The following is a 23,550-nucleotide window of genomic DNA, read 5'->3' on the forward strand; positions in this document are numbered from 1 at the left end:
TATTAAAGTAGGCCTATGTCTAAATCTAAGCTGGTCACTCAAAGTGAGAACGGCCTTAATTATGCAGAATTTTAAACCTTAATAAAAAATAAACCATTGAGTTACAAAAAAAAGTCACTACCCGTATAGTTTCATGGATAGTAAAATAAGATGTTGTAACCAAAACCATTGTTTGTATCAGGCTGCAAACGTGTTAAATATGGCGGTAAAGTTTGGCTTTTTAACATGGGGGCCAATGGGGATTTGCTCCCTTTTGGAGCCAACTTCAAGCGGCCACTCGACGAACTGCAGTTTTTTTTGCACTTCCGCTTTGGCTCAGACCCGGATGTTGCCGCCTAGTTTGCGAATCTGGAGCCTTTTCGTCCCCTTGGGCTTTCCGTAGTCTGGAAAGCAGGCGCGCTACGCTGCTGCAAATCCGCTCCAGTGTGGGAAGTTTATCCCTCCACGGGGGAAGTTTGTGCTGTGCATATATTAAAACCATGGCTCTCAACTACCAAGCGTCAACACTTTCTCTAACTTTACCGATTTCGTGTCAGATATGTCTCGGCAAGGTAACGGCCATTCTGTTTTTTTTTTTTAAACCGTCAACCGTTACGATGTTTACAAGCGATAAACGGTAGACGCGTTGCCCCGCATAGCAACATAGCAACCGCATAATTTGCATTTCTGACGTTAGTTTTGTTTTTGTATTGCTATTCTATTGTTTTGCCAAAGCTACCAAACAATTCGCCGGTGTTTGTCTGTGTTGCAGGTCAAGCAGCCGGTCATTTGTGCGAACCACCACGTGTTCTGCTCGTCCTGCATAGAGATGTGGCTACAGAAAGCCAGCCAGTGTCCCACCTGCAGAGTCCCCATCACAGCAGAGAACCCCTGCAGGGAGATCATCGGTGAGTAGCAGCAGTAGCAGCAGCAGCAGCACACAGACGAGGAAAAAAAAGAGAGAAAAGACAAAAGACGCTCCATCCGCCTGGAGTAGCTGTCTCACAGTTGGGTTGCTATTCTGCAATAGGCTCCTGTAACCTTGGTTTTATCAATAGCCTGAAGTTGATGGGTGCAGTTAATGAACTAAGATGGGATATGTTGAGTCCGATCATCCAGTTCTGTTTGTTTCCAAGGTAAAATGTGAAGAAGAACTCAAATATGCCTTGTTGTTAAGTCGTGCACGGTAGTTTGGATTGGGTTTTCCTCATGCTTCATGAAAAATATTAGCAAATTTAAGATTAACATATCAGTTTTTGTGTTTCAATTCAGCTCATATCCCATGAAAGAAAACATAACTTGCAGTGATAGTTATATGCAATAAAGTTGTTGCCAAGTTGTGGTTTGGAGAAGCCTTTTATACCAGAGAAACGCTACAGGACATATGTGCCAAGTTAGGTTTGTGTTTAGGAAGTGTTGTTTAAATATATGCTTGCACAGGTGACTGAGGCGTTATATTCCTGCAGACATGTTGTTTCTGAGCTTTCTTGCCTTTTTGTGGGACACTGTTTCTTTGCAAAAGGACCACAGCATCAAATAACTCATCTTTGGTAGCGCAGATTAAAGAAATCTACTAGAATGTTTATTGCAGAAAACAAAACTTTTATTACTGCAATTTAAACTTCAATCCACCTTTTAATGGGATTCAAAAACATTTAAAAGACAGCGTATGGGACCTTTGAATCCAGCCTGTGAATAAATCTTGAAACACCTCTGCATCTCTTTGCTGTAAAACGCAAATTAATATCAGTTGATTCATTTATTATATTATTTAAGGGAAGCCTTGAAGTACCAGGATTATAGACTCATGAAAGATCATGAAACTTTAAGACAGTTTTGTGCAGGTTAGCCTGTAGAAAATTATGAAAATAATGAACAGATCCATAAATGTAAATTGAAGTTTAGGGTGCTGTAATAAAAGTTTTTTTTTCCCACCTAGAAATATTCTAGTGGGTGACTGAAACATCCATGTCTTAATACACCTTGACTCTGGTTATTTAGCAAAGCTGTCAAATGTAAACAGAGTCACACAAAAAGGAAAGAACGCAGGAAGACCGAAGTTGTGTGTAAATCTAACCCCACGTTCACCCGTGCAAGTATACATTAAAACAACACTTCCTAAACACAACCCTTCTCCTTTTGGCATTCCTAAATTGGATAGTCACTAATACTTCATGTAACGGGTTGCAGCTCTAAAGTCCTCTAAATGAGGCATCACTGAATCCACATAAAAGCTGACTGACTTTAATTGGAACAACACTTTGATGTGTGCGTGTCGTGTGTTGACATTTGTTGTACTCATGTCTTTCTTTTCCAGGAGGAACAAATGAAGGTGACCACAGCGACAGTCCTTCGATGAGAAAATGTCTTCGAAAAACCAGAGGAGAGCTGCTTTTACGGGAGTACGAGGTACTGCTTTCATGTGTTTACGCATGTTTAATATTTCTACATAGACTTTCACCACAATAACAAGCAGGTTAAAGCCGTTTAAACCAGCTAATTAACACCATTATCGCCTCGAAAAGACTTTATACTCTACTTTAGCCCATAAGGCTGCTTTCAGTTTGTATAAGTCTTACTTTAGCAGTGCTAACTTTTCAGCACTGTGGTAGTTGACTATGTTTATATGGAAAATATTCCATAACTAATTAAATAACCCTCAGTAATTCTTTACAAGAAAAATCATCTGATAAGATACAGTATATGTTTACATGTTCAAATGAGACTGAAATGGTTATTAGGCTCTAATGTTTTCCTACTGAACAGATTGTCAGTGGGTTAACACCACCCCTCTCAATCCGACTGAAAATCCAGAGTAACCAGGACAGTTGAGGTTGATGCATTTTTATTCTGATTATTCAACGGATGCTGGTTTGTGACTGTTGTCGGGTTCACTTCTTCTCTAACAGGAGGAAATCGAGGGGCTGATGAGAGAAAACGAGGAGCTGAAGACAAAGAATCAAAGCCTGGAGGCACAGCTGAGGACGGCTCTGGATCCCTGCAGCATTACGACGGTGCAAGCAGAGGACCACAGAGTTCACCCGTTCGTTCTGGAAGAGTGGACCAACAAGCTGCGAGCTGCCACAGACGTTTGCGATAAAATAAAACAGGATATGAATAAGATGAAAGAGGTATGCAACGTTCATACATTCAGTTTATTCTGAAAGTCTGGTTTATTTACCTACTTATTTGTTATAGTAAACTAGATTTGATGTACCATTTAATCCACACATTGGTATCGGCCAATATTTGCCTTCCTGACTGACACCTGTCTATCTGTAAGAAAGATTACTGTGACTGATAGAAGGAGACAATGTTGAGTTGCATCAATTTTGAGTGTCTAAATGTTGTGTTGGTCATTTACAGTCTCACTTGGGGAAACTTGTTTATGTTTGTTGCTGTGTCTGAGGTTGATTAAGGGCTGAAATATTTGGTTTGATTTGTTCCCATGTAGTCAAGGGCGAACATTTCACAAACTGCCATCACAAACTTTTAGTTTTGGCCTCCAAATTTCACAGTGTGTGTGCACCCTTGTCTGGAATATAAATGGCTCATGTTGTGGAATTATTTTAATAATAATGTCTTCACCGTCTGCAGGCAAACAAAGCACTGCGATCGCAAAACGTCGACCTGCTACAAGAGAATATGAGATTGAAAGCAGAGGTGGCGAGCAGATCTCCTCAGAAGTAAGCATCTGTGTTGTGTTAGACGGCTCAAATATTATTGACTTTTAGTAAGAGGTTTAAGCCTTTTCCACATACGACCTTGTCTTTCCCTCATTCCTTATTCTTTCAAATAATCTACAAATGTAACATTTTTTCTGAGCAACTCCTGCAGCCTGAAATACTTCAACAGGGGTCGGTAGCTTTTTTTTTTTTTTTTTGTAGCCCGGAGCAGTGATCTTGGATTATTGGAAGGTTATCAGTCATGTGGATAATTAAACATCTTAAAAATACCAAATGTATTAAATATATATAGGCTCTGTCAGTGTTGCATATTCTGATGCCAGTGGGGAATTTTTTTTTGCAGTTTTCTCCTCTTTTTCGAAGGCAGCTGTGTGACTTTTGTGTTTTATGCACCTACATGCACAGATATGCCACACTACAAGCGACATTACAAAAACTGATAAGCGTAGCCAGCTACTGAACTGGTGAAGTGAACACATATCATTGGTTGAAGAAGCAACGCATTATTGGAGCTCTGCAATATGCACATGACGACAGGTTTCAGTTTGTAAGCACATATAATTGGCTTCTATTTAATGGGAGTTGTAGTTTTGTAATTTTTGTTGTCTGTAGTGTGAGTGCAGCATTAGAAAAGGGTAACTAATTTCTATAAAATACCTAATAGTCCATGGTTTCAAGTCCCCATCCAAGATACTGTTTTATACAGATTAAATACACCATTACAGACAGTAGCAGCTTTAACATACTCCCAACTATTATTTGATTATTATTTTTAAATTCCAAGTGTCCGAGATTTTGACATGTTGATAAAGTTGGTCATTCTTGTACATGTTGGGCCACCGTTTATAGAGCATTTTTTAGTCAAACATAGAATCTTAATTAATTTGAGTTTTATTTGCTGAAAAAATGATATTTCTTTCATAAGGTACATCTGCGAAAAGTGTAGTGCTTTAAAAAATGGCATCACTCTGTTAAAAACTATTTGACTTTCTGTCATAATTTAAAGACAAAACGATGTGTCCGCAGGTTTGGCCGATATACCGTGGCAGCTCTGGAAGCTAAAATCCAGCAGTATGAGCGTGATGTTGACCACCTGAAGAGGGCTCTGGAGCGCAGCGACCAGTACGTCGATGAACTGGAGTCTCGGGTCAGAAAGTTCGACAAGATTCGTCTTGAGGTGCAGGAAGCGTGCGGCGATAGCAAGGCCGCGACGGACACTCTCACACAGCAGCAGAAAATCAGCATGATGATGAGAAGCTTGAGCGACAATGAGAGGGAGTCGATCTGCAGCAATCCAGAGGCAGAATGTCGGACGCTCAATCGAAACCACAGCCTGACGTTTGTGCCGTCCGTGGATCACAAAGAGTCTATCAAGAATCTGACTGGAGATCAGAAAAAGGGGGACTCAGAAAGCACCTCCTCAGACTTTGTGCCCACTACTCCGTCCTCTGCTTTCCGCTCCCTGACTCTGAGAAGCCCCGGCATCCGAGAAAAGAAAGTGGCGTTTAAACCTGTGTCTTATCTGAGGAAGCTCGATTTTGAAGACTGTCCCATTCCCGATAAGAGTGGCACCACTGTGGGGAACCAGTTCAGCAGCCTAGAGAAGTTCCCCCAAGCTTTGCCTCTAAATGATGTAGAACCTTCAAAGTCTGACTTCTGGGGTGGTTGGCAGAGATCCAACTCAAATGACCAGTCATACCCTGGTCCAAGCACAGAAAGCCCAGTTAAGGGAACCTTAACTGGGAAATCTGATAGTTTCCAGATGTCCAGTGAGGCGTCCATGGATGCAGCTTACCTGGACAAAATCTCAGAGTTGGACTCCATGATGCTGGACGGAGAGAGTTCCAGTAGCCGGGGATCTCAGCTCTCGTTGGCTTCCTCCGTTGCTACAGACTTGGACAGCACTCTAGTCCCAGAACCCCAATCCCGTCCCGACGTCTTATCAAGCCATTGCGGCAAACCTGCAACACAATACGAGCACAAAAGCCACCAAGTACAAGACAACGTGGATGGCACCTTGAACGACAAAGAAGCTCCAAAATGCCCTGCAGAGGAGGCGTCCGGTGTGGAGAGTGGCGCCCATGTCCGTGGCTGTGCCGGGCGTGGAGAGACCTCTCAAACCGAAGAGCTGTCTTTTGATTTGCTTTTCGATTCTCTGGACGAGATTAAGGCCGGTCCCTCTGGCTCTCTCAGTCCAGCAAGACAAGACCACGATGTCGTAAACACCTCCTCTTCCTCGTCAGGCTCCACCGGCAGTAAGCCTGTGAACACAACAAAAGACAGACACACACTGAACAGCAGCCAGCCAATAAAGAGAAAGTCTCACAGTCCTTTCAACACGAGCAGTCCCACGAAACTCTCAAAGCTCATGTGAAGGTTTCCAAAAAAATAACAAAACGTATGTGCTGTTCACTGTGGTGTGTTTTGGTCAGGCTTCAGGGCTGTATTCAGCAGGAAACATTATTATCTGAATATGTGATGTTAGGGAGTAACTTATTGTCTTTAGGACAGGATGGTTGATGGACTTGTCCTATCTACCTGTAGGTTTCAGTGTCAGTTAAGTAGCTCTGTCTGTCGTAATCACACAACAGACACATTCGGTGCCAAGACATTATTTAAATATACTTTAAAGCTGTTCAGCAGACGTGGTATTGATGGTAATCTTTTTATGAAGACACGCAATACTGTAGGCAGACGAATGCAGCCATGATAGATGGTGATATTCTGAATGCAAATGGCCATGTGTGTTAGAAATAATAAAAAAAAGTAATGCATTGAGAACTGAGGTGTGGAGATTTTTGTGTTGTGCTTTTTTTTCTGCATTTTGTCTTTTGCAGTGATGGAAAAAGACTCAAGAGGACTCGCGTGGTCTTTATACTGGCCTAGTGTTGTGGTGAATTTTTATATTTTGACTTTTAATGGAGTTGGGGTTTAATAGTTAGCAGACATCCACTATTTTTTTTCCACATGATCATATTTCTTCTCGGTTTTGCTGCTGATTTTCTTTACAGTGAACACTAACTAATTTGTTGCCATTAACACTGGAGACAGCCCGAGCATGTAGCGAGCTGTAAGACACACATTAGAGACCTCACACGCACTAATTCCATGGTCCTTATTTATTATGCAAATTTAACGATATCGTGTATATTTCACATACCTCTAATCGCGGCATGAAAATTTAATTGGGCAACCGTTGTGGTTTGAATAAATGAAGTGTTAATTCATTGGGATTAATTAATTTAGGTAAAGACTGTGTACAAGGTTACGCTGGAGTATTAAATCAATTTGTTTAGTGCTCATCTGGCGATGATGGGCTTTAATGACGCGTTAATGTGAGGGATGGGGCAGGGGAGGGGGGCAAGGACAGAGCCTATACTGGCAAACACAGTAACCTACATATTAAAATATTTCACACTGGTGTTATCAAGTCAGTTAAATTAACAAATGCTTCCAAATAATAATGTTTTCTTGTGTTTTACATGGGCGCAGTGCACCTTCTTTCCAATAATTCTCCAGGAATCTTTTCCTCTGCCTGAACTCAAATGTATAAAGTTGAGCTTAAAATAGATATCTGCTCAAATAAACAGCGTTAAGTCAATGGTTTATGGCCTCTAAGTAAAGAATAAGGCCTAAAGGCACCGGGACCGGTGCAGTTCTGCGCCTGGATGGTTAGGAGTGAGCCCTTAAAAACGCAGGCTCCCAGTCTCCAGATGTTATTGCCTGCCCTATGAGCAGTTTTTTTTTTTTTTTTTTTTAAATCTGTCAGCCCGTTCACTGCTCTGGCAGTTTATGTCTCGCGAGAGCAGCCGAGCACGGGCTTGACGAGATCTGAGGCGCTCAGGTGTAAGAGCCTCTCTCATCCCCAGCAGTGGGGAAACAGTAGACAGATAAGTGCGTCTGAGAGACTGCAGGCATCTCTGTGATCTCCGGGCTCAAGGCTGCACTCGGCGCACTACACAGCGAACTACATCGCATCATTACTGGATAGGCAAAGGATCCCCGTGTGTCTATGACTATTTTCCAGCTCTTGTAGCCGTTTCCCCACTTTTTTCCCGTGCACTTTAATTGGAGAAGCTCGCCAAGATGATGTCCATGAACAGCAAACAGCCGCACTTCGCCATGCATCCCTCTTTACCCGAACACAAGTACACCACCCTGCATTCCAGCTCGGAAGCTATAAGGAGAGCCTGTCTACAAACTCCACAGGTAAATAATGCCCGAAAAACTTTCACTTTGTCCTTTTTTTTTTCTTGCTTAGGCTGCATGTAGTACTGAACGCTGTCTGTGCGTAATAACAAGGGCTGCTCCAAGGCACATTCAGCCAAGACGCGCACTTAATGTTTTTTTCATGTATTCCACAGCAATCACTGGGAAGAGCCTGTGATCTTTTTGAAAGCATGCTCACGCAAAGCTCGGCTTTACTGTTTTTTTTTTTTTTTTTTGTATTAATTTTTATGACTTGCCACTTCTGAAGGAATATTCCGACTCTTGTTATGTGTCGCCAAAAGTCCCGACTGACAGATGCATTTATTTATGCTTCTTTTTCTTTTTTCTTTTTTACGCCGTCTTCCTTTCTACTGCTCGTCTCATTATTTCTTACGCATTTTGTTCTTCTCTCCTCTTCCTTTTTAATTCCCGTCCTTGCAGCTGCAGAGTAACATATTTGCGAGCCTGGATGAGACCCTGCTGGCCCGGGCTGAGGCTTTGGCGGCCGTGGATATCGCCGTGTCCCAGGGCAAGACGCACCCGTTCAAGCCCGACGCGACCTACCACACGATGAGCACGGTGCCATGCTCGTCGACGTCCACCGTCCCGCTGGCCCACCACCACCACCACCATCACCACCACCACCATCAGAATCTGGAGCCGCCGGACATTATGGACCACATCAGCTCGCAGTCGCTCTCCCTCATGTCCAGCGCGCACGACGGGGCAGGCGGAGGAGGAGGCGGCGGCGGCGGTGGAGGTGGCGGCGGAGGGCTCATCTCCACCTCCTCTGCCCACCCGCACTCTCACATGCACGGCTTGAGTCACCTTTCCCACCAGGCTATGAGCATGAACTCGCCCCTCACCCACCACGGGCTTTTACCGGGCCACCACGGTGGGAGCCAAGGCGGCCCAGGGCTCACAAACTCCGGACTCCCCTCCATCAATGACTCGGACACAGACCCAAGGGAGCTGGAGGCTTTCGCGGAGCGCTTCAAGCAGCGAAGGATCAAGCTGGGGGTGACCCAGGCGGACGTGGGTGGCGCTCTGGCTAATCTCAAAATCCCCGGCGTGGGATCACTGAGCCAAAGTACAATTTGTCGATTCGAGTCCTTAACTCTCTCCCACAACAACATGATTGCGCTCAAGCCCATCCTCCAGGCCTGGCTGGAGGAGGCCGAGGGGGCCCAGAGGGAGAAAATGAGCAAACCTGACATTTTCAACGGAGGGGAAAAGAAACGCAAGAGGACGTCGATAGCGGCCCCAGAAAAGAGGTCTTTGGAGGCTTACTTCGCCGTACAGCCTCGACCGTCCTCCGAGAAAATAGCAGCTATAGCTGAAAAGTTGGACCTGAAAAAAAATGTGGTGCGAGTGTGGTTTTGTAACCAAAGACAGAAGCAGAAGAGGTTGAAATTTTCCGCTGCTCACTGATGGGCAAAGAAAAACAACAACAACAACAACAGAAAAAAATAACATTAAAAAAAAAATGAAAATAAAAATGTGTGACTGAATTTGAGGACCAAGGGACAACTAAGACACCACTTTCAGTCTTTTGTCTCCAGCGATTTTACACGTTGGTGCACAGTGGGCTTTAGACCCCCATTTTACGAGGCTTCATATATCTTGTTTATTTTCACGTTATCGGTGAATGTGAAGTATGCAAATAACAGATTACACAAATTTCGCTCAGTTGTTACGAGGGAAAAGTTTAGCGACGTCGACATTGCCTTTTAAAACACGTGGAAAGAGGTAATTTGCTTGATACTATAGCGAGTTATTTTCTCCTGATAGGTCTATTATTTGAAGTATAGCCATTTACGAATTACCTCATTGATTGTTGAACGGTGTTTCTTTTTGTTTATTTTTTTCTTTTTCTTTTTTGGGTTTGACTTCTGTCGTTGTTTGGTATAGAAATAATCCATGACTCATTTATTCATCTGTTCTATTAGTCTTATTTTGGAGGCTGCTACGAACTCAGATTCAGTTGCAAACTTTTATGGCTAACGTGAAAAAAAATACAAAAACATTTTTATTTCATTTAATTTATTATTTATTTTTAAAAGGCCTGCATGAAATCCGAAATCACGGTGAGTAATTTAGCCTGAACAGGCTGCCACATCTACAGATATATTTATTTTGAATTTGCACAAAAAGACCCTTTATGGACCGGTTGCGTCGAAATGGTTTTGTATATACAGACATCACTTTATCACTTATCAGAGGTGCGTTTTTTGGGGGGGGGAATAAATTCTAGGGGTCTAAGGACACCATTGGCAACACAAGGGAGGAAAAAAAAAGTTTCGAACAGATCAGAGCACTAAAGCCTTGCCTGACTTTATCAAGGAGGGATCACGAGGATTTGAAAAAATAATAATATATATCGTTCTTTTCATGTGTTTCAGTTTGCAGTGCAAACACTCTATGCATTGGAAAAAGAATCACTGCGTACAGTAGAGCTGTCTACTGGTAGACCTTATTTTGTGGATGGTGTAAGTCACTGTTAAATGCCTGTTTTCACATTAAGATCACCACGTTGTTTGTCGTGTTAATTGTTACGGAAACGTTGTGTAAGTAATATTTTACTTTGTGCACAAGTATGTTTACAAAACTGCGGCGACATGTGCATCATGGAAAAAAAATGTCCCACTGTCTCCTTCTCCCTCTGTCCCCCCTTCTCTCTCTCTTTCTCTATGTCTCTGTCTCCCCCTTCTCTCTCTCTCTCTCTCTCTCTCTCTCTCTCACACACACAACTTCTCCACTCTCCTCTGTTGTCCTCTTACTTTCATTGGTACTCTTCATCCTGTAAGCCAAATTCAACAGGGAGGTGTGTTCCAGCAATCTTCTAATAAATCAAAGAAAGAAAACGACGCTCTCCTGGTTGTGACTGGGCCCTGCACTGAACACGATTAGTACGGTGTTGTTAAAACAGTGGGACGCAGCATAAATATGGCCTCGAGTTCAGATAAATGGAGAAAAAAATATGGTTAATTTATTACATATTTATATATATATGGACGATTGAGATAAAAACTGAAATAGTTCGTGGATGTCAATTTGTAAACCATGTCAGGGTGGGGATTGTAAGATCCTAAAACTTTATTTTGCCTTAAATATATAAGCTTTAAAATATATATATTTAAAAATATATATGTTATATTAAATTAAAATTAAAATATATAATAATAAGACGTTTATTTTAAAAAATCCACTACAGGAAAAAAAAAATATTCTAATAACTTTAATTATAATGACTTACTAAGATAGCTAGGAGCCTAAATATAATATATAATAAGTGGCAGGGCTTTATTTTAGTCGACCATACATTTATTTGACTGTCTGCACGTAAAATTAGAGGGAAATGAAAATAAATAAATAAATGCAATTCTCTGTCTGGACACCTTAACCAAGATGAAGTTCCTGCCCTTCGCGGTAGTGATGCAGGCCCATAACAATCAACATTTAATGAAGTTTCACAGCAGAGTCAGAATAACTCAACAGCAACATAAAGCAGAGCTGACACCAAAGAACCAGAGAGGGAAAGAAAGGCAGAGAAGGAGGGAGAGGAAGAAAGAGAGGAAAGTTATTTTGTTGATTAAAGATGACCATTGCGTGACCTCCGCGCTTCTCCAAATATTTCTATTAACTCCAAACATGCGTGTTTTTATTTAATTTTATTTTTTATTTATTTTTTATTTTTTTAACCCGGTGCTCCATTTACGGCTGCGTCCCGGATTTATTTTATTTTTTTTTTTAAACGCGGGTAATGCAATATTAATCGCGCTTTGCTGATATAAAATGCAATATTTTCAGGCAGCTTTCGGGGGTTTTCAGGGGAAACAGGCGGACGAAGGAAGTCGCTGTTAAGCAGCAGCAGCAGGAGCAGGAGGAGTAGGAGGTGCAGGAGGAGCAGAGCAAAGCTGCTCCTTATTGCTTTTCTTTAGCTTTTGGCTACATGGACAAAAGAGACGAGCGATTCCTTGACGTGAGTAAAACGTGTTGGGGTTTTTTTTTTCCAGGTATATTTTCGACATTTTCGTTATATGTGAACAGCTTTAATTTCATTTAATTCATTTTCACGTTTAGCACAGATGCATTTGGCACTAAAAGTTGGTCGGCCTGTTGTTTTTTGTTTTTTTCTCCTGTAAGCTTTAAATGCATCGATTAATTCGTTAAAGTAGACTTTGTAAGAATAACTGGAAGGGAAATAATAGCAGAGAAAATTGAACAATTGTGTGTTTGTTTTTAGCCAGATAATTAATTTGAAATGATTTTACTGCAGCATAAATTAATGTGCAAAAAAAGTTTCTAGATATCAGAAATGCTAAATATATTCAGTCTTTTCGACACATCTGTTCATATCCCTGTGTAGGCCTGTGTATATCTATCTATCTATCTATCTATCTATCTATCTATCTATCTATCTATCTATCTATCTATCTATCTGTTATTTTACGTATAAGTTCAAAGTTTCCGCAGTAACACAACACCGCTGGCACCGAACACACTCCGCGCCACATGGCAAATCATTTCAGCACCACGAACAGCTCCTTCGGCGGCTCGGGGAGAGTAATGCATTATTGAAAGCTTATATCAAACAGCTCTGGGGTGCTGTCTCTCTGCACAGGGGCCCTGGATGAAGTCGGACTGTCTGCCTGCACAATAGCCTCTAATATGTTAATGGCCGTAGGGGACGCCCGAGGTACCGTCCCCAGCTGCCTCGCCTACCATATGTCAGCCCGCTACGACAGAGTCCTCTATTAATCAGAGGGGGATATTTCATCGGGAACGTCACCGATATCACAACCCTCGAAGCTCTTATCAATAGACTCGCCGTATAGGTGCTGTTACTGCCTGGGCCTCGGAGAGGGGCCTTCCTTCCTCCCTCCTAAATTCATGTCTAGATCGCTTAGGTGACCCACCCACCTTTCTACTCGCATGCCATCGTGTTTCGGGCGTCCCATCTGAGTCATACTGCAATGAAAACGACCTTAAAAAACGCAAAACATTAATTTGGCATATGATTATTATTATTATTATTATTATTCCTCCGTATCCTCACATTGTTCGAGATTGATTAATTATGGAGCCTACCAAAGGATCTCATAACTTAATTCCTCCAGGCTACTAGTCGGGGGAGTAATTAATCTATACCGTGGATGTAAATAAAAGGAAATTGGATTCCTGACAGACGAAATGAGAGAGTCTCTGACACCTCGTCGGCAAATAATGATTTCACCACGCGTTATGGTAACGCAGGCGTTCAGATTTACGAGCGCACGACTTTTTACTATAGCTCTGAGCGGAAGGGAGTGGGCCTGTCCTAATCGTAGCTGTTAGGCGCCCAGGTTAAGATGGATTAGATCATTATAATTACAACACTACAAGCTGGAGTTAAAAAAGAAATGGATAGCTCTCACGTAATACCTCGGTTCGTTTCTTTTTTATTTTTATTGGAGAATATCGTGTTCCTGTTTTGGTCTACTTATTAAGTATCTTAGAAGAAATAAAAAAAACGCTCCCATGGAGGGCTCCGTTGATCTAACAATGCGCGGGGAGGTTGGCCTTTGGACGGAAATGTCACACCCGGGGATGTGGATGGGTAGATCCCCCCAGATCTGCACTCATTTCCCACTTATATTTGCTCGGTAATCCGCGGTGGCAGCCCTCCATCGCCCGGGACCTGGTTTGAGAGGCGGTGCTGTTGACACAAGGGTATATTTCAATCACAGAGGGTTCAGAGTCAGACGCACAACTTATTTGTCTAATAAATCCGTCATTTAGTAAGAAAAATATTTGATCTTGAGGGGCTGACCTCTTGTCATGTAGCTACTGACAGATAAAAATGGATGCCGCTGTGCGGATATGCAGGTAGCCTGCACGGCAGAAAGCACAATTTAGATTCCTATTTGTGAGGAGTACACATAAACAGGCCAGGGCCTGACAGCACACATCTTATTATTGTGGCGTTTGTTAACTACAACCTGGAGCTGGAGGACATTAAAAAGTTGTTTAAAGGAGGAATGGAGGACAATTCAGAAGTCACTGAAACACGTGACTATTAACACATTTATTAAAATGATGGCTTCTGTGCTACTGACATAATCATGATCCAGCTGCAGCTCAGACGCAGCCACACATTTTAAAATAAAAAATAAAGTTGACAGCAGCTTTGATCCAGTGGTCGTATAAGTCTGTAGAATGCCACGTTGCTAATTTTGTAGTTTATTGGGGTTCATTAAAACAAGTATTTGTTAGTTGTTAAATTAAAATCCTCCATAAAACTGCTCATTTCCTTCAAGGTTCACCATCAGTTTCAGGTTTTAATATTTAATCTAATATGCAGAGCCAGACTCTACAAAGCTCTTATTATGCTGCATTTACCTTTTCTTTTTATACTCTCCTATTTACAAATGGATTTTGTGAATGAAAATAAATGCACATCTCTGCATCTCTTTATGTTCACAGTCTAAAAACTGAAATGACCTGCTGCTGGGGTTTGACTGCAGTAAAAAAAAAAAAAAAAAACTAAAAAAAAACTGCATCCCTGACTATAAATATGAGTGTAGAGCTTGAAAATCACTCGGAGGATGTCTCCCAGCTGTTGGACGCCTCAACCTTTTGGCACAGGCTGCAGGTAACATCTGGATTTGTCCACTATATAGCTCACAAATATGACAGAGGCTGGGCTCTGAGAGATATGCTGTCATCAAACTCTCCCAGGAGTACTTAACTTGATCTTAAGTCTGTCTTCACTCGGTGTGGACAGAAATCTAAAGACATCAAACAAAGACAGCAAAGCCGGCTGACTGTGGTTTAACCCTCTGCACGACCCCACCGTTTGACAAAGTGCAGCACTAAAACATCAAAACACTCGTTCTGCGCCGGCCTACCGCGGAATGTTTCACCTCCTTCAGAAATTACGCACTGCCATCTAAATGTCACTTTATGCAAAAATCTGCCTTTACTGCCGAAATGTCATTTATTTCTCAGCCCCGGCCTCCTCGGAGCCGCCATGGCCCCTGGCTGAGTGCTCTTTGAACCCTGGTATTGAACCCATTTCCCCTGTCGTCATTACCAGCACGTGCTGCAGACAGACGGCGCACGGCGAGGAGAGGGGGAGGCGCAACCGGAAACGAGAGGGAAGACGAGGCGCCATGTAGGGAGAGTCCACGGAAAAGACGGTGAATTTTCTTGAATTCAAGAAATTTCAAGCGTAAATGTCACAATGTTCCTTGGGTTTCCTTAAAAATAGCATGTGATGTTATAAAGGCACCAAACTCTAGTAGCCAGAGACATTATTTCCTCTGTTTATTTTTATTTTTTTTTTAATAATAGACATTTAAGCTTCACTGATGCTTAAGTCCAATTATTTGCATCTTAAAGAAACTTTCTTTAACACATGAAAACAAATGACAAAAAGCAGCTGATCCTGTATTTGCTGTTGTTGTTAGTCACTGCCCTTACTGATACCATGAATATGAAACACAGCATTTACCCTATACGTCATTTGCAACTTCTGAGACTTCTGTGGCTGTAAAGATGAGAGGAAACATCTGCATCGTGTGATTGGTGATGGCAGGCTCTACTCCACTCACATGAGGCGCTGCTTTCAGTTTACAGCGCAGTCGACTGCTGAGCCTGAAAACTTTGATTTTATCGTACTTATTGAACACAGAGGAACGATTCTCTGTTGCAGGGATGTATTGGACTGTTTTTGTCACTGACCTTGGTGCTGAAAACCATGGCTCCGTCCTCATGCATGCACAGAGAAAAGCTTTAAGTTTGTTTTTAACAGCGCAACATTAACTATTTCAGAAGTTTTTCCCTCCATTCTTCCAATGCTTCGGTTCATATTTATGTAAACGTCAAGCTTTATAAGGATTGTGTAGAGCATAAAATGCGTGTTTAGTTTAAATTCACCATTTCAAAGGTTAATTAAACGTCTAAAAACACAGCGTTTGTTAAGACTCCTTCCTTTACTGGTGTTTTTTCTTTGTACAGTTCACCTACCAATACCTATTTGGAGTCTTTTAAAAGTCAATATTAAATGTGTAGTTCTCCTCTAAAACTTATTGGTTAGGCCTGTAATCTCTGTTAAGGAAGAAGCAAACAAGTCCTCAAGCGCAAACAGACGTCAATAGTTCAGAGCTGTGAAACATAAATGTTGCAACGACGTCCAAAAGAGAAAATCTGAAATTCTGCAACATTATAACACGTTCACATTTTTGGAGTAAGCTTGAAAAACGACTTAAATGATGAATCAGTTATAAAAACACCTTATTAGTTTTTAGTAGTTCACTAACTGATTAACTGAACTGACTTTGAGCCTGTGTTATCTGTTATTAGGCTACTTCCGTTTTACTGAAACACCACCACCACCACCACTTCTTCTCCATAAGTTAAACTCACGCCGCATATATAAGATGCAGTTTTTCGTGCAGGAGCTGCGAGGGCATTTCACGTCGCCGAGAGAGGGCCTGGCTCCCCCATCCGTAGATATTGAATATCTTCCTCTGCACACATGGACTTCGATAATGAGGAGAGTGTCGGCCACCGTTTGCCCGCCGCCACGCCATCAAATATTCATCACTGTTGATTAAACAGCCGGCAGCTGCCGATCGGTCGGGTGTCAAATTTGTATCCAGCTACCTCTGTACACACCCACACCGAATACAATGTATTAGTTACTCTGGGAAGAAAAAAAAAAAATAGAGAAGTTCAACAACTGTGTGTTGTCGAGTATGCGTACGCGCACGGGGGGGGGACTTGAAATATAAGTGGGGGCTTAAACGGACATTTCATCCAGTGACCATCAGCCAGAATGACAGAAAGAAAAATATCCGTGTGTGTTTGTGTGTGAAGGAGAGAGAGACGGGGAGAGAGAGAGAGAGAGAGAGAGAGGGAGAGGTTATTGTGAGGCACGTTAAATATTTCATGAGTTGTTAGAGGTTGGAGTCGAGAGGAAAGACTGCCCAGGAAGGTTGGTTCAACTCATTTGCTGAACTCGAGCTGGGAAGCATGCGGGGGAACAAATGTTGATGCAGTCACACGCGCACACACACACACACACACCTTTTAATGGCTGAAGAGGTATCCTCTTGAATGTCAGCGACAATGCAAATAGTACAACAGCAGCAGCAGCAGTCGTAGCAGCAGCAGCAGCATATTTCCTTTGCTCAGTCTCTTCACTGTTTCCCCTCCCTCTAAAGATGCAAACTCCACAGGGCTGCGCCACTTCAGAGTCCCACGGCTCATTTAGCAAGAGGACAGAAGACTAATTGGATGATTGATGGCAAATTAGATTTTTATCTCCCATGACAAGAGAAAGAAAATAATCTGTTGTCTTACTACCTCCTGCAGCTTTTCAAAACACAGATAAACTCGTTATTGACAGCAGAGAGAGGTTCCAGTGAGACCTTGTTTGATGTTAATATATTGAATATTTTGAAGATTACACAAAAACAATTCCCAATTAAACAGGAACAAACTTGAAATTGATGATGTTTAAGTTTCATAAAGTGATCAATCATAAACCCCAAATAGTAATACAAAATAAATAAATTATTATTATTATAATAATAATAAATTAAGCAACTTGGTTGTATTAATTTGGTAATTTATTTTCGAATGGTAGGAGACGAAAAGGACAAGTCCCAGAGCCTAAGAAGACCTCATCAGTTCACAAAATATTCATATTGCAATGACATCCAACAGAGGACGTCTGAAAATAATAAGAAATAACACTAAAATAATTCTTAAGAAGGTTTGTCAGGGGATGAACTGATTGACTGACAAACAGCCAATACTAGACAGAAAGAAAAAAAAAATGTGAATAGAGTCTTCTTCACCTCAGAATAACCTGAACTTGGTCAAAGGAGAAAGAATTTAAAACAAAAACATCTACACGTTCGTCCCTCATGACACGTCCACTGAACCGTGCTGGATATATTTTTTTTTTTGGAGGACAATGCAAAATCAAGACAGAGGAAGTGTCTCCGAGAGAAGGCGACGCTACAAAAAGAGGAGCTCGGCTTACTGGCCATTGATCGCCTTTCTGTGATCTTATTAGCCTCTTGTTACTCAGACTGGAATATCATCCTCTAGATCCCCTTACTGGAATATCCGACTCATGACACAGCTGTTTGACCAGCACCTCAACCCGAGCGTCACCAGCCGAGCGACCGGCCGACACTCGATGAGGATGACGAGTGTGGGCAGGAAGATCATCTTTAGCAGAGTTTAACGGGACACAAAGAGGGACACACACTCTACACAGACGCCATAACACACATAATCATGATCACCCCCGAGAGACGCCCACCGAGCGCCTCCAGGATCCCGTGTATTTTCCAGCCATTTTTGACACTTTTCATCAATACCACATGTTCCGACATTGATTATCACGTCCTCAGCGTCCTGACTTCACACCTTCCAGGTCGCGCCGTGTGAAATGGGCTCTCCTCTTTTTATTACTCGGGGGACCTCGGCGGCTCCTCAGAAGACTGACAGCTCTGACAGGTGGAGCTGGGCTCGGCTTTGACAAAGCACTGATTAGCCCGTCACACTGAGTGGAGGTAAAGCCGCGAACTGCGTTAAAAAAATCCATTCAGTCACTCTGGGCGAGCCGGACGGGACTCCGGCGGACTGGATGCGTCGCCTCGTCGAGCCAGATGAATTGAGATGACTAATTACGCTTGACTTATAAGCAGCGGTCACATTGATGCATCTGTGCGAGAGTCATTTTAGTAATTACATGCCAGTTCATTAATTAATAGGATGTAATGATCTTGTGCATTAATGATGTAAAAAAGCGGTTCGTCCTGATCCTCCACCTTGGGAAGAAGAGACGTGCACGTTTTACGGTTTGTTTGTGGAGCTGAATGTCTGAACGTCTCTTTTGTTTCATTCAAGGATAAAACTGCACGTGGTGCATTTACTGACCTCCATTTTTTTTTTTTTTTAGGATGCTTTCCTTGGTTTAACACGTAGCCATGAAAATGGAAGAAACAGATAAGTACATGGGTTAACTCTGGCTTGTTTTTCTTAATTGGACCTGATGATAAATAAATAAATAATAATAAAAATAAAAATAAATGGATTTATCAGTTAACAGAAGGTTTTTAGTAACCTGAGGAATCAGACTTATTTAAGAACGATTAACAAAATCAGAAAGAAACTAAAACATTTATCTCTGGCTGCTGAATTCCAAATTGCTACTGAATATCAAATAAAATAACCTGATAATCAAGACGTCTTTCGTTAAACTGATGAGAACTTTTAGATAAGCGGTGACGAGAGGTTGGAGGTAGCTTTGTTTAAAAGAAGTTAAGAATACTTTAAACAAATGACACAGTTCAAATTGCACAAACTCTTTCTAAGATCTTTGTTTATCGTGCTCAAAAAAATAATCCTCATTCAGTGATTCATTCATTCATTCATGAGAGCAATCAAAGGAACGGATCATCTAAGAATAGCACAAATTTCAACACATCTTCACCTCAAATCTCAGAAGGCCAGACGACTGTTGATACCTCCTCTAATTACGGTGATTGACTGTTGTGCAATATTATCCGTACGGATACCCCTCCCCGACCCTCAGCCCCACACATCTACACCTTACAAGTAACCCTGTCCCACACAGTCAGGATCCAAATATCACCCGCTTATTGACCAGTGTGACAAATGGCATGGCTGTGGGGGGAGGGGGAGGGGGAGGGGGAGGGGTGTGGAGATAAAGTGTACCACTGAATAATTCAGAACGAAAACACAGAGGAAATCGATCAGGAAGCCAAAAATCTGATATTAATAGCAAATTAAGCCCTAAAGTTAGGCAGGAGGTGTCAAAGTGTGCGGCGCGGTGAGAGAGAGTTACCGAGGCGACTGATTTAGTGCGTGTCCCGTGGATCAAACTCCGCTCTGCTCTTATTTTACGACTTTTAAAATAACCATCTGCACCGAAGCGTAATGTTCTCCGTGTTAGTTAGACACTTAAGAGTTGCTAAGTAATTAGCACTACACTGGATCTATAATTGCCTATCATGGGCCTTTATTGGTCAATTACCCGCTCGAATCAAGTGACTCAGCCAAATGTAACAGTCTTATTATTACTCAATTAAAACAAATGCTCTCTGTGGTAGGGGGTCTGAGAGGGAGTGAGATCGGGGGGGCGGGTGGGTGGGTGGGGCCCTCTGGATCCCCCCAGTATATCATCAGGTAATTAATATTTTCATTAACTCGCTCTCTGTTGAGCTGCGACCTGCCTCTGATCATTTCATTTCCCCTCCACGGGTTCGATACTGTAGCGGCTACATAATTAGTTTGATTTATGTCTGACTTGTCGTAATGAAGGAGAGCGCTCGCTCCTTTCCTCGTTGCCTTTCTTTCGCCCGAGCGGCTGCCGCTGCTGCTGCTGCTGCTGCTGCTCTCTGCTCGCGCTCTTCTAACAGTCCAATAAATACGGCGTGCTGGACATGGAGGCAATAGGCCTCTGTGTATTGAGACAGACCCGGGAACAAGAAACAGAGACATGGTTTATGAAAAATTCACACGAGGATCTTTGAAGGGTGGAGGAAGGGCCTTGCGTGTAACACGCCGAGGAAACACGGGTTATTAAAGATTGAAGCGTACATATATGATTCTTTTTCGGTCTCAAACTGAAATTCTTGATACAACTGCCCAAAAACCTTAGGGATTAAATGAGAAATGAATCCACAGATGATATGTGTCTGAATCAAAGGCCTCAGGAGGATCAGATATGTGTGAATACTTTATGATCTCCGGGTTAATTAAAAGAACAAATATCTATATTTTACTTGGATATAAGACTAATTCTGTGGTGATTTCTTTTTGCTGACGTGAAAACTGATCTCGGGTCAGTGTGCGCAGCCATGATGAGGTGTTTCTTTAACCATGTAACGCCTACAATGCATTCCACTGTACATGACTTCAGTGGTTTTGGCGCTCGGCGGGGCGCCACAGAGAGCACATGAATGATTTCAGCATTAATAATGCTCCATTGATTATTGTTCTTCTGTTTAAAGGTGAATGGCAAAGCTTTCTGAGCAGCAGGGGAGGGAGAGAGGCCCGCGTGTCTCAGGGAAGGCCTGATTTACATTTTGGAAAGTGCACCTTATTCCCCGGGGAGGTTTGCCTCTCGTTTTCAGTCAATACCGACTCTGAACTTTCTTTGTTGTGGAGGACTCACCGGCCCTCTCCACACAGGCTGCAGTACGGATGCCTAACAAGCACGCCGCGTCCAAATCCATAAACATGCCGCGCGGAGGGCGCATCTTTGCTGATGCTTAAAAATACGAATTAAATTTAATCACAGCAACCTGGAACATTTCTGAAGCGAAACATGGCTGCCTTCTGATTATTATTATTTTTATTTTTTATTTTTTTTTCTGCTGAGCACATTATTCGCGAGCATGATTGGACTGCAACAGAACTGTGGGCTATTTCAGAGACAAGGCTTCCTCTTCCAAGGATGGGCGCAAAGACTTTTCCTAACAGCTGCCCTCCAGCTGGCTCTGCAATGAGGTTATATCAGTTTTTGAGATTTCTAAACAAAAATAAATAAATAAATAAATAAATAAGTAATAGTCAGCAAAATACTATACACAGCACAACACATACATGAGAAAAGAAGCAACTTTCTCTTGATCTTGCTCCTGGAGATGCTGCCTACTAATAAATAAATGATTTGCAGTGTGTACCTAATTGTACAGCTAAGAACTGGAATTACATTTGCATTTTCTACACTTCGAGGCTCAGTTATAGCTTCCTTTCTGTCACACGTCCACAGCAACATGATGTCAATGATAGCTTTGTATTACAGGATTACTACAGGATGAGGCACGGATTCCAAGCATCTCGCTTTCAGGCTGTTTGGATGCTCTTTGGGAATCGATAAGCACCACCAAACAACTGATGAATGGCCAAGACAGGAAACGCTACACATTCTCCTCCCAGGTTTCACAAGAGCCAAAGCTAAGCGGGTGGAAACATAAAGATAATCTTCAGTGCCACATAAAAAAGGAGCCAAATTAGCTAGCTAGCCAGACTGTCCATCTCAGCATCTCCCAGGCACATTTAGCGAGCACTGAATGCAGCTCCTTCCACCATTTCCCCTTACTCAATTATTGATGGTAATTATCATGGCGTGCTTAGTCTGCACCATAACAATATATTCTTAACAAGGAACAAGTCAGTGGGCATTCTCTGAAATGATCTTTTATTTCTTATGGGACGCTCTTGGTGTTTTTTCCTCTTGACTGAACTTGTACTCTTCTGCATAAGACAATTTAGTTATTTAGTCACTTGGACAAGTGAGGGGACACTTTTATGGTGTCAGCAAAGACTCTTCATACCTGCTTCATAGCAGCTTTTTTAAATAGAGATACTCATAGAAGGACACAGAATATCAACTAGCTAATTATGATCAGGTATTTTATAATGTAATTGGCATTATTTAAATTAATAAAGTTATTTTTTTGTCAAATATCATATGCAATCTTTAGAAAATCCATAATAAAAGCCAAATTATGTCACTGATATTATTATTTTTAATTGTAGGAAGACTGAACTTAACATAAAAAATGACGTATTTAAAAGATTAATGTAATTACTTTCTATCTTTTAGGTAAGACCAAAAATTCCACCACAGGTTTAATACCCATGTACCAGAGGACCTTTGTTATGCTGAACATTATTGCCCTTCAGAATATGACAGTCGGCCAAAATCTGGCACAAAAAAAAAAAAAAAAAATGTCACCCCGAAAAGAAGCATGTGCCATGTATGTAAAGCTGCACAAAAGCCCCACGCGCACATACCAACACAGACAAAACAGCTCTCTCCCTCCTGATTATGATCTCGGGCCTTTTTCTGTCCCCCGTTTCCCCCTCCATTTTCAGTGGAAGGCCCTAGCTTGCCGTCTTCCAGCGCCGCAGGGCATGGAGCTAGCCGGCGGTGAGTTTCCATCAATTAGTGCACCCCCGCGGCCTCATGGCAGAACCCACCTTTGACTGCAGAGAGATATTGATTAGTTCAGCTGCACTGTCAGGTCTGGAGTGAGCAGGGCCGGGTGATCCAAGGCCTTCACCGGAGACAAGATCATGTCGAGTTTCTGACACGTGTAAGCACACACATTACACACACACCCCACACACACACACCACGCGGGCACATGCATGCAGGAAACTATGTACACACATACACACACATCCACACATGTACACAAATGCAATGAATTGTGCTCTCTCAGATGACTGCAAGGTGAGAGAGAGGGAAGATAAGAGGAGAAGTCCACAAGAGTTGCTTGTCAGAGAGTGATGGCTGAGAACTGACAAGTGCTTGTTAGTTTTTTTCTCATCCTGCTGGAGTTCCTACGAAAACAACAAGCCGGAGAGCCTCTAGACTCAGAGAAAGGTAGAAAATCACAAGTAAAAACTATTTACTGTATATTCAAAAAAAAAAAAAAGGGAAAAAAAGGAAAAGAAAAATCTGTGAATATATGGGTATCATCCCAACAAAAACAACACGCGTTTATTTCAAGTGAGGTGGAACCGCCGGCTGAAAACACAAACGTCTAGACGATGCGTGACAGCAAATAAAACACAGGCCTCTAATGCAATGAAACGAGCTGCGAGCTCGCACAAATGAAAAGCGTTTCCACCC

The 23,550-nt window shown here is 42.2% G+C and overlaps 2 protein-coding genes and 1 long non-coding RNA gene across 3 annotated transcripts in view; 2 read left to right on the plus strand and 1 right to left on the minus strand.

The window, feature by feature from the left end:
- The first annotated feature begins 341 nt into the window (after positions 1–341).
- Positions 342–6,446, plus strand: obi1 (ORC ubiquitin ligase 1). Its single transcript, XM_047580763.1, has 6 exons — positions 342–551; positions 752–887; positions 2,297–2,388; positions 2,889–3,110; positions 3,577–3,665; positions 4,692–6,446. Exons 1-6 carry the CDS (start codon positions 480–482, stop codon positions 6,037–6,039), a joined length of 1,959 nt encoding a protein of 652 aa, XP_047436719.1. The 5' UTR covers positions 342–479; the 3' UTR covers positions 6,040–6,446.
- The window catches only part of LOC125005414, a 112,817-nt gene continuing 95,058 nt past the window's right edge, over positions 5,792–23,550 (minus strand). Inside the window, exon 4 of the long non-coding RNA XR_007112445.1 lies at positions 5,792–5,926. This is a non-coding gene — a long non-coding RNA (uncharacterized LOC125005414). The remainder of the gene's footprint in view (positions 5,927–23,550) is intronic.
- pou4f1 (POU class 4 homeobox 1) lies at positions 7,488–10,729 on the plus strand. Its single transcript, XM_047580765.1, has 2 exons — positions 7,488–7,874; positions 8,316–10,729. Exons 1-2 carry the CDS (start codon positions 7,752–7,754, stop codon positions 9,303–9,305), a joined length of 1,113 nt encoding a protein of 370 aa, XP_047436721.1. The 5' UTR covers positions 7,488–7,751; the 3' UTR covers positions 9,306–10,729.

Source organism: Mugil cephalus, chromosome 3 (genome assembly GCF_022458985.1).
Source record: "Mugil cephalus isolate CIBA_MC_2020 chromosome 3, CIBA_Mcephalus_1.1, whole genome shotgun sequence".
Taxonomy (NCBI): domain Eukaryota; kingdom Metazoa; phylum Chordata; class Actinopteri; order Mugiliformes; family Mugilidae; genus Mugil; species Mugil cephalus.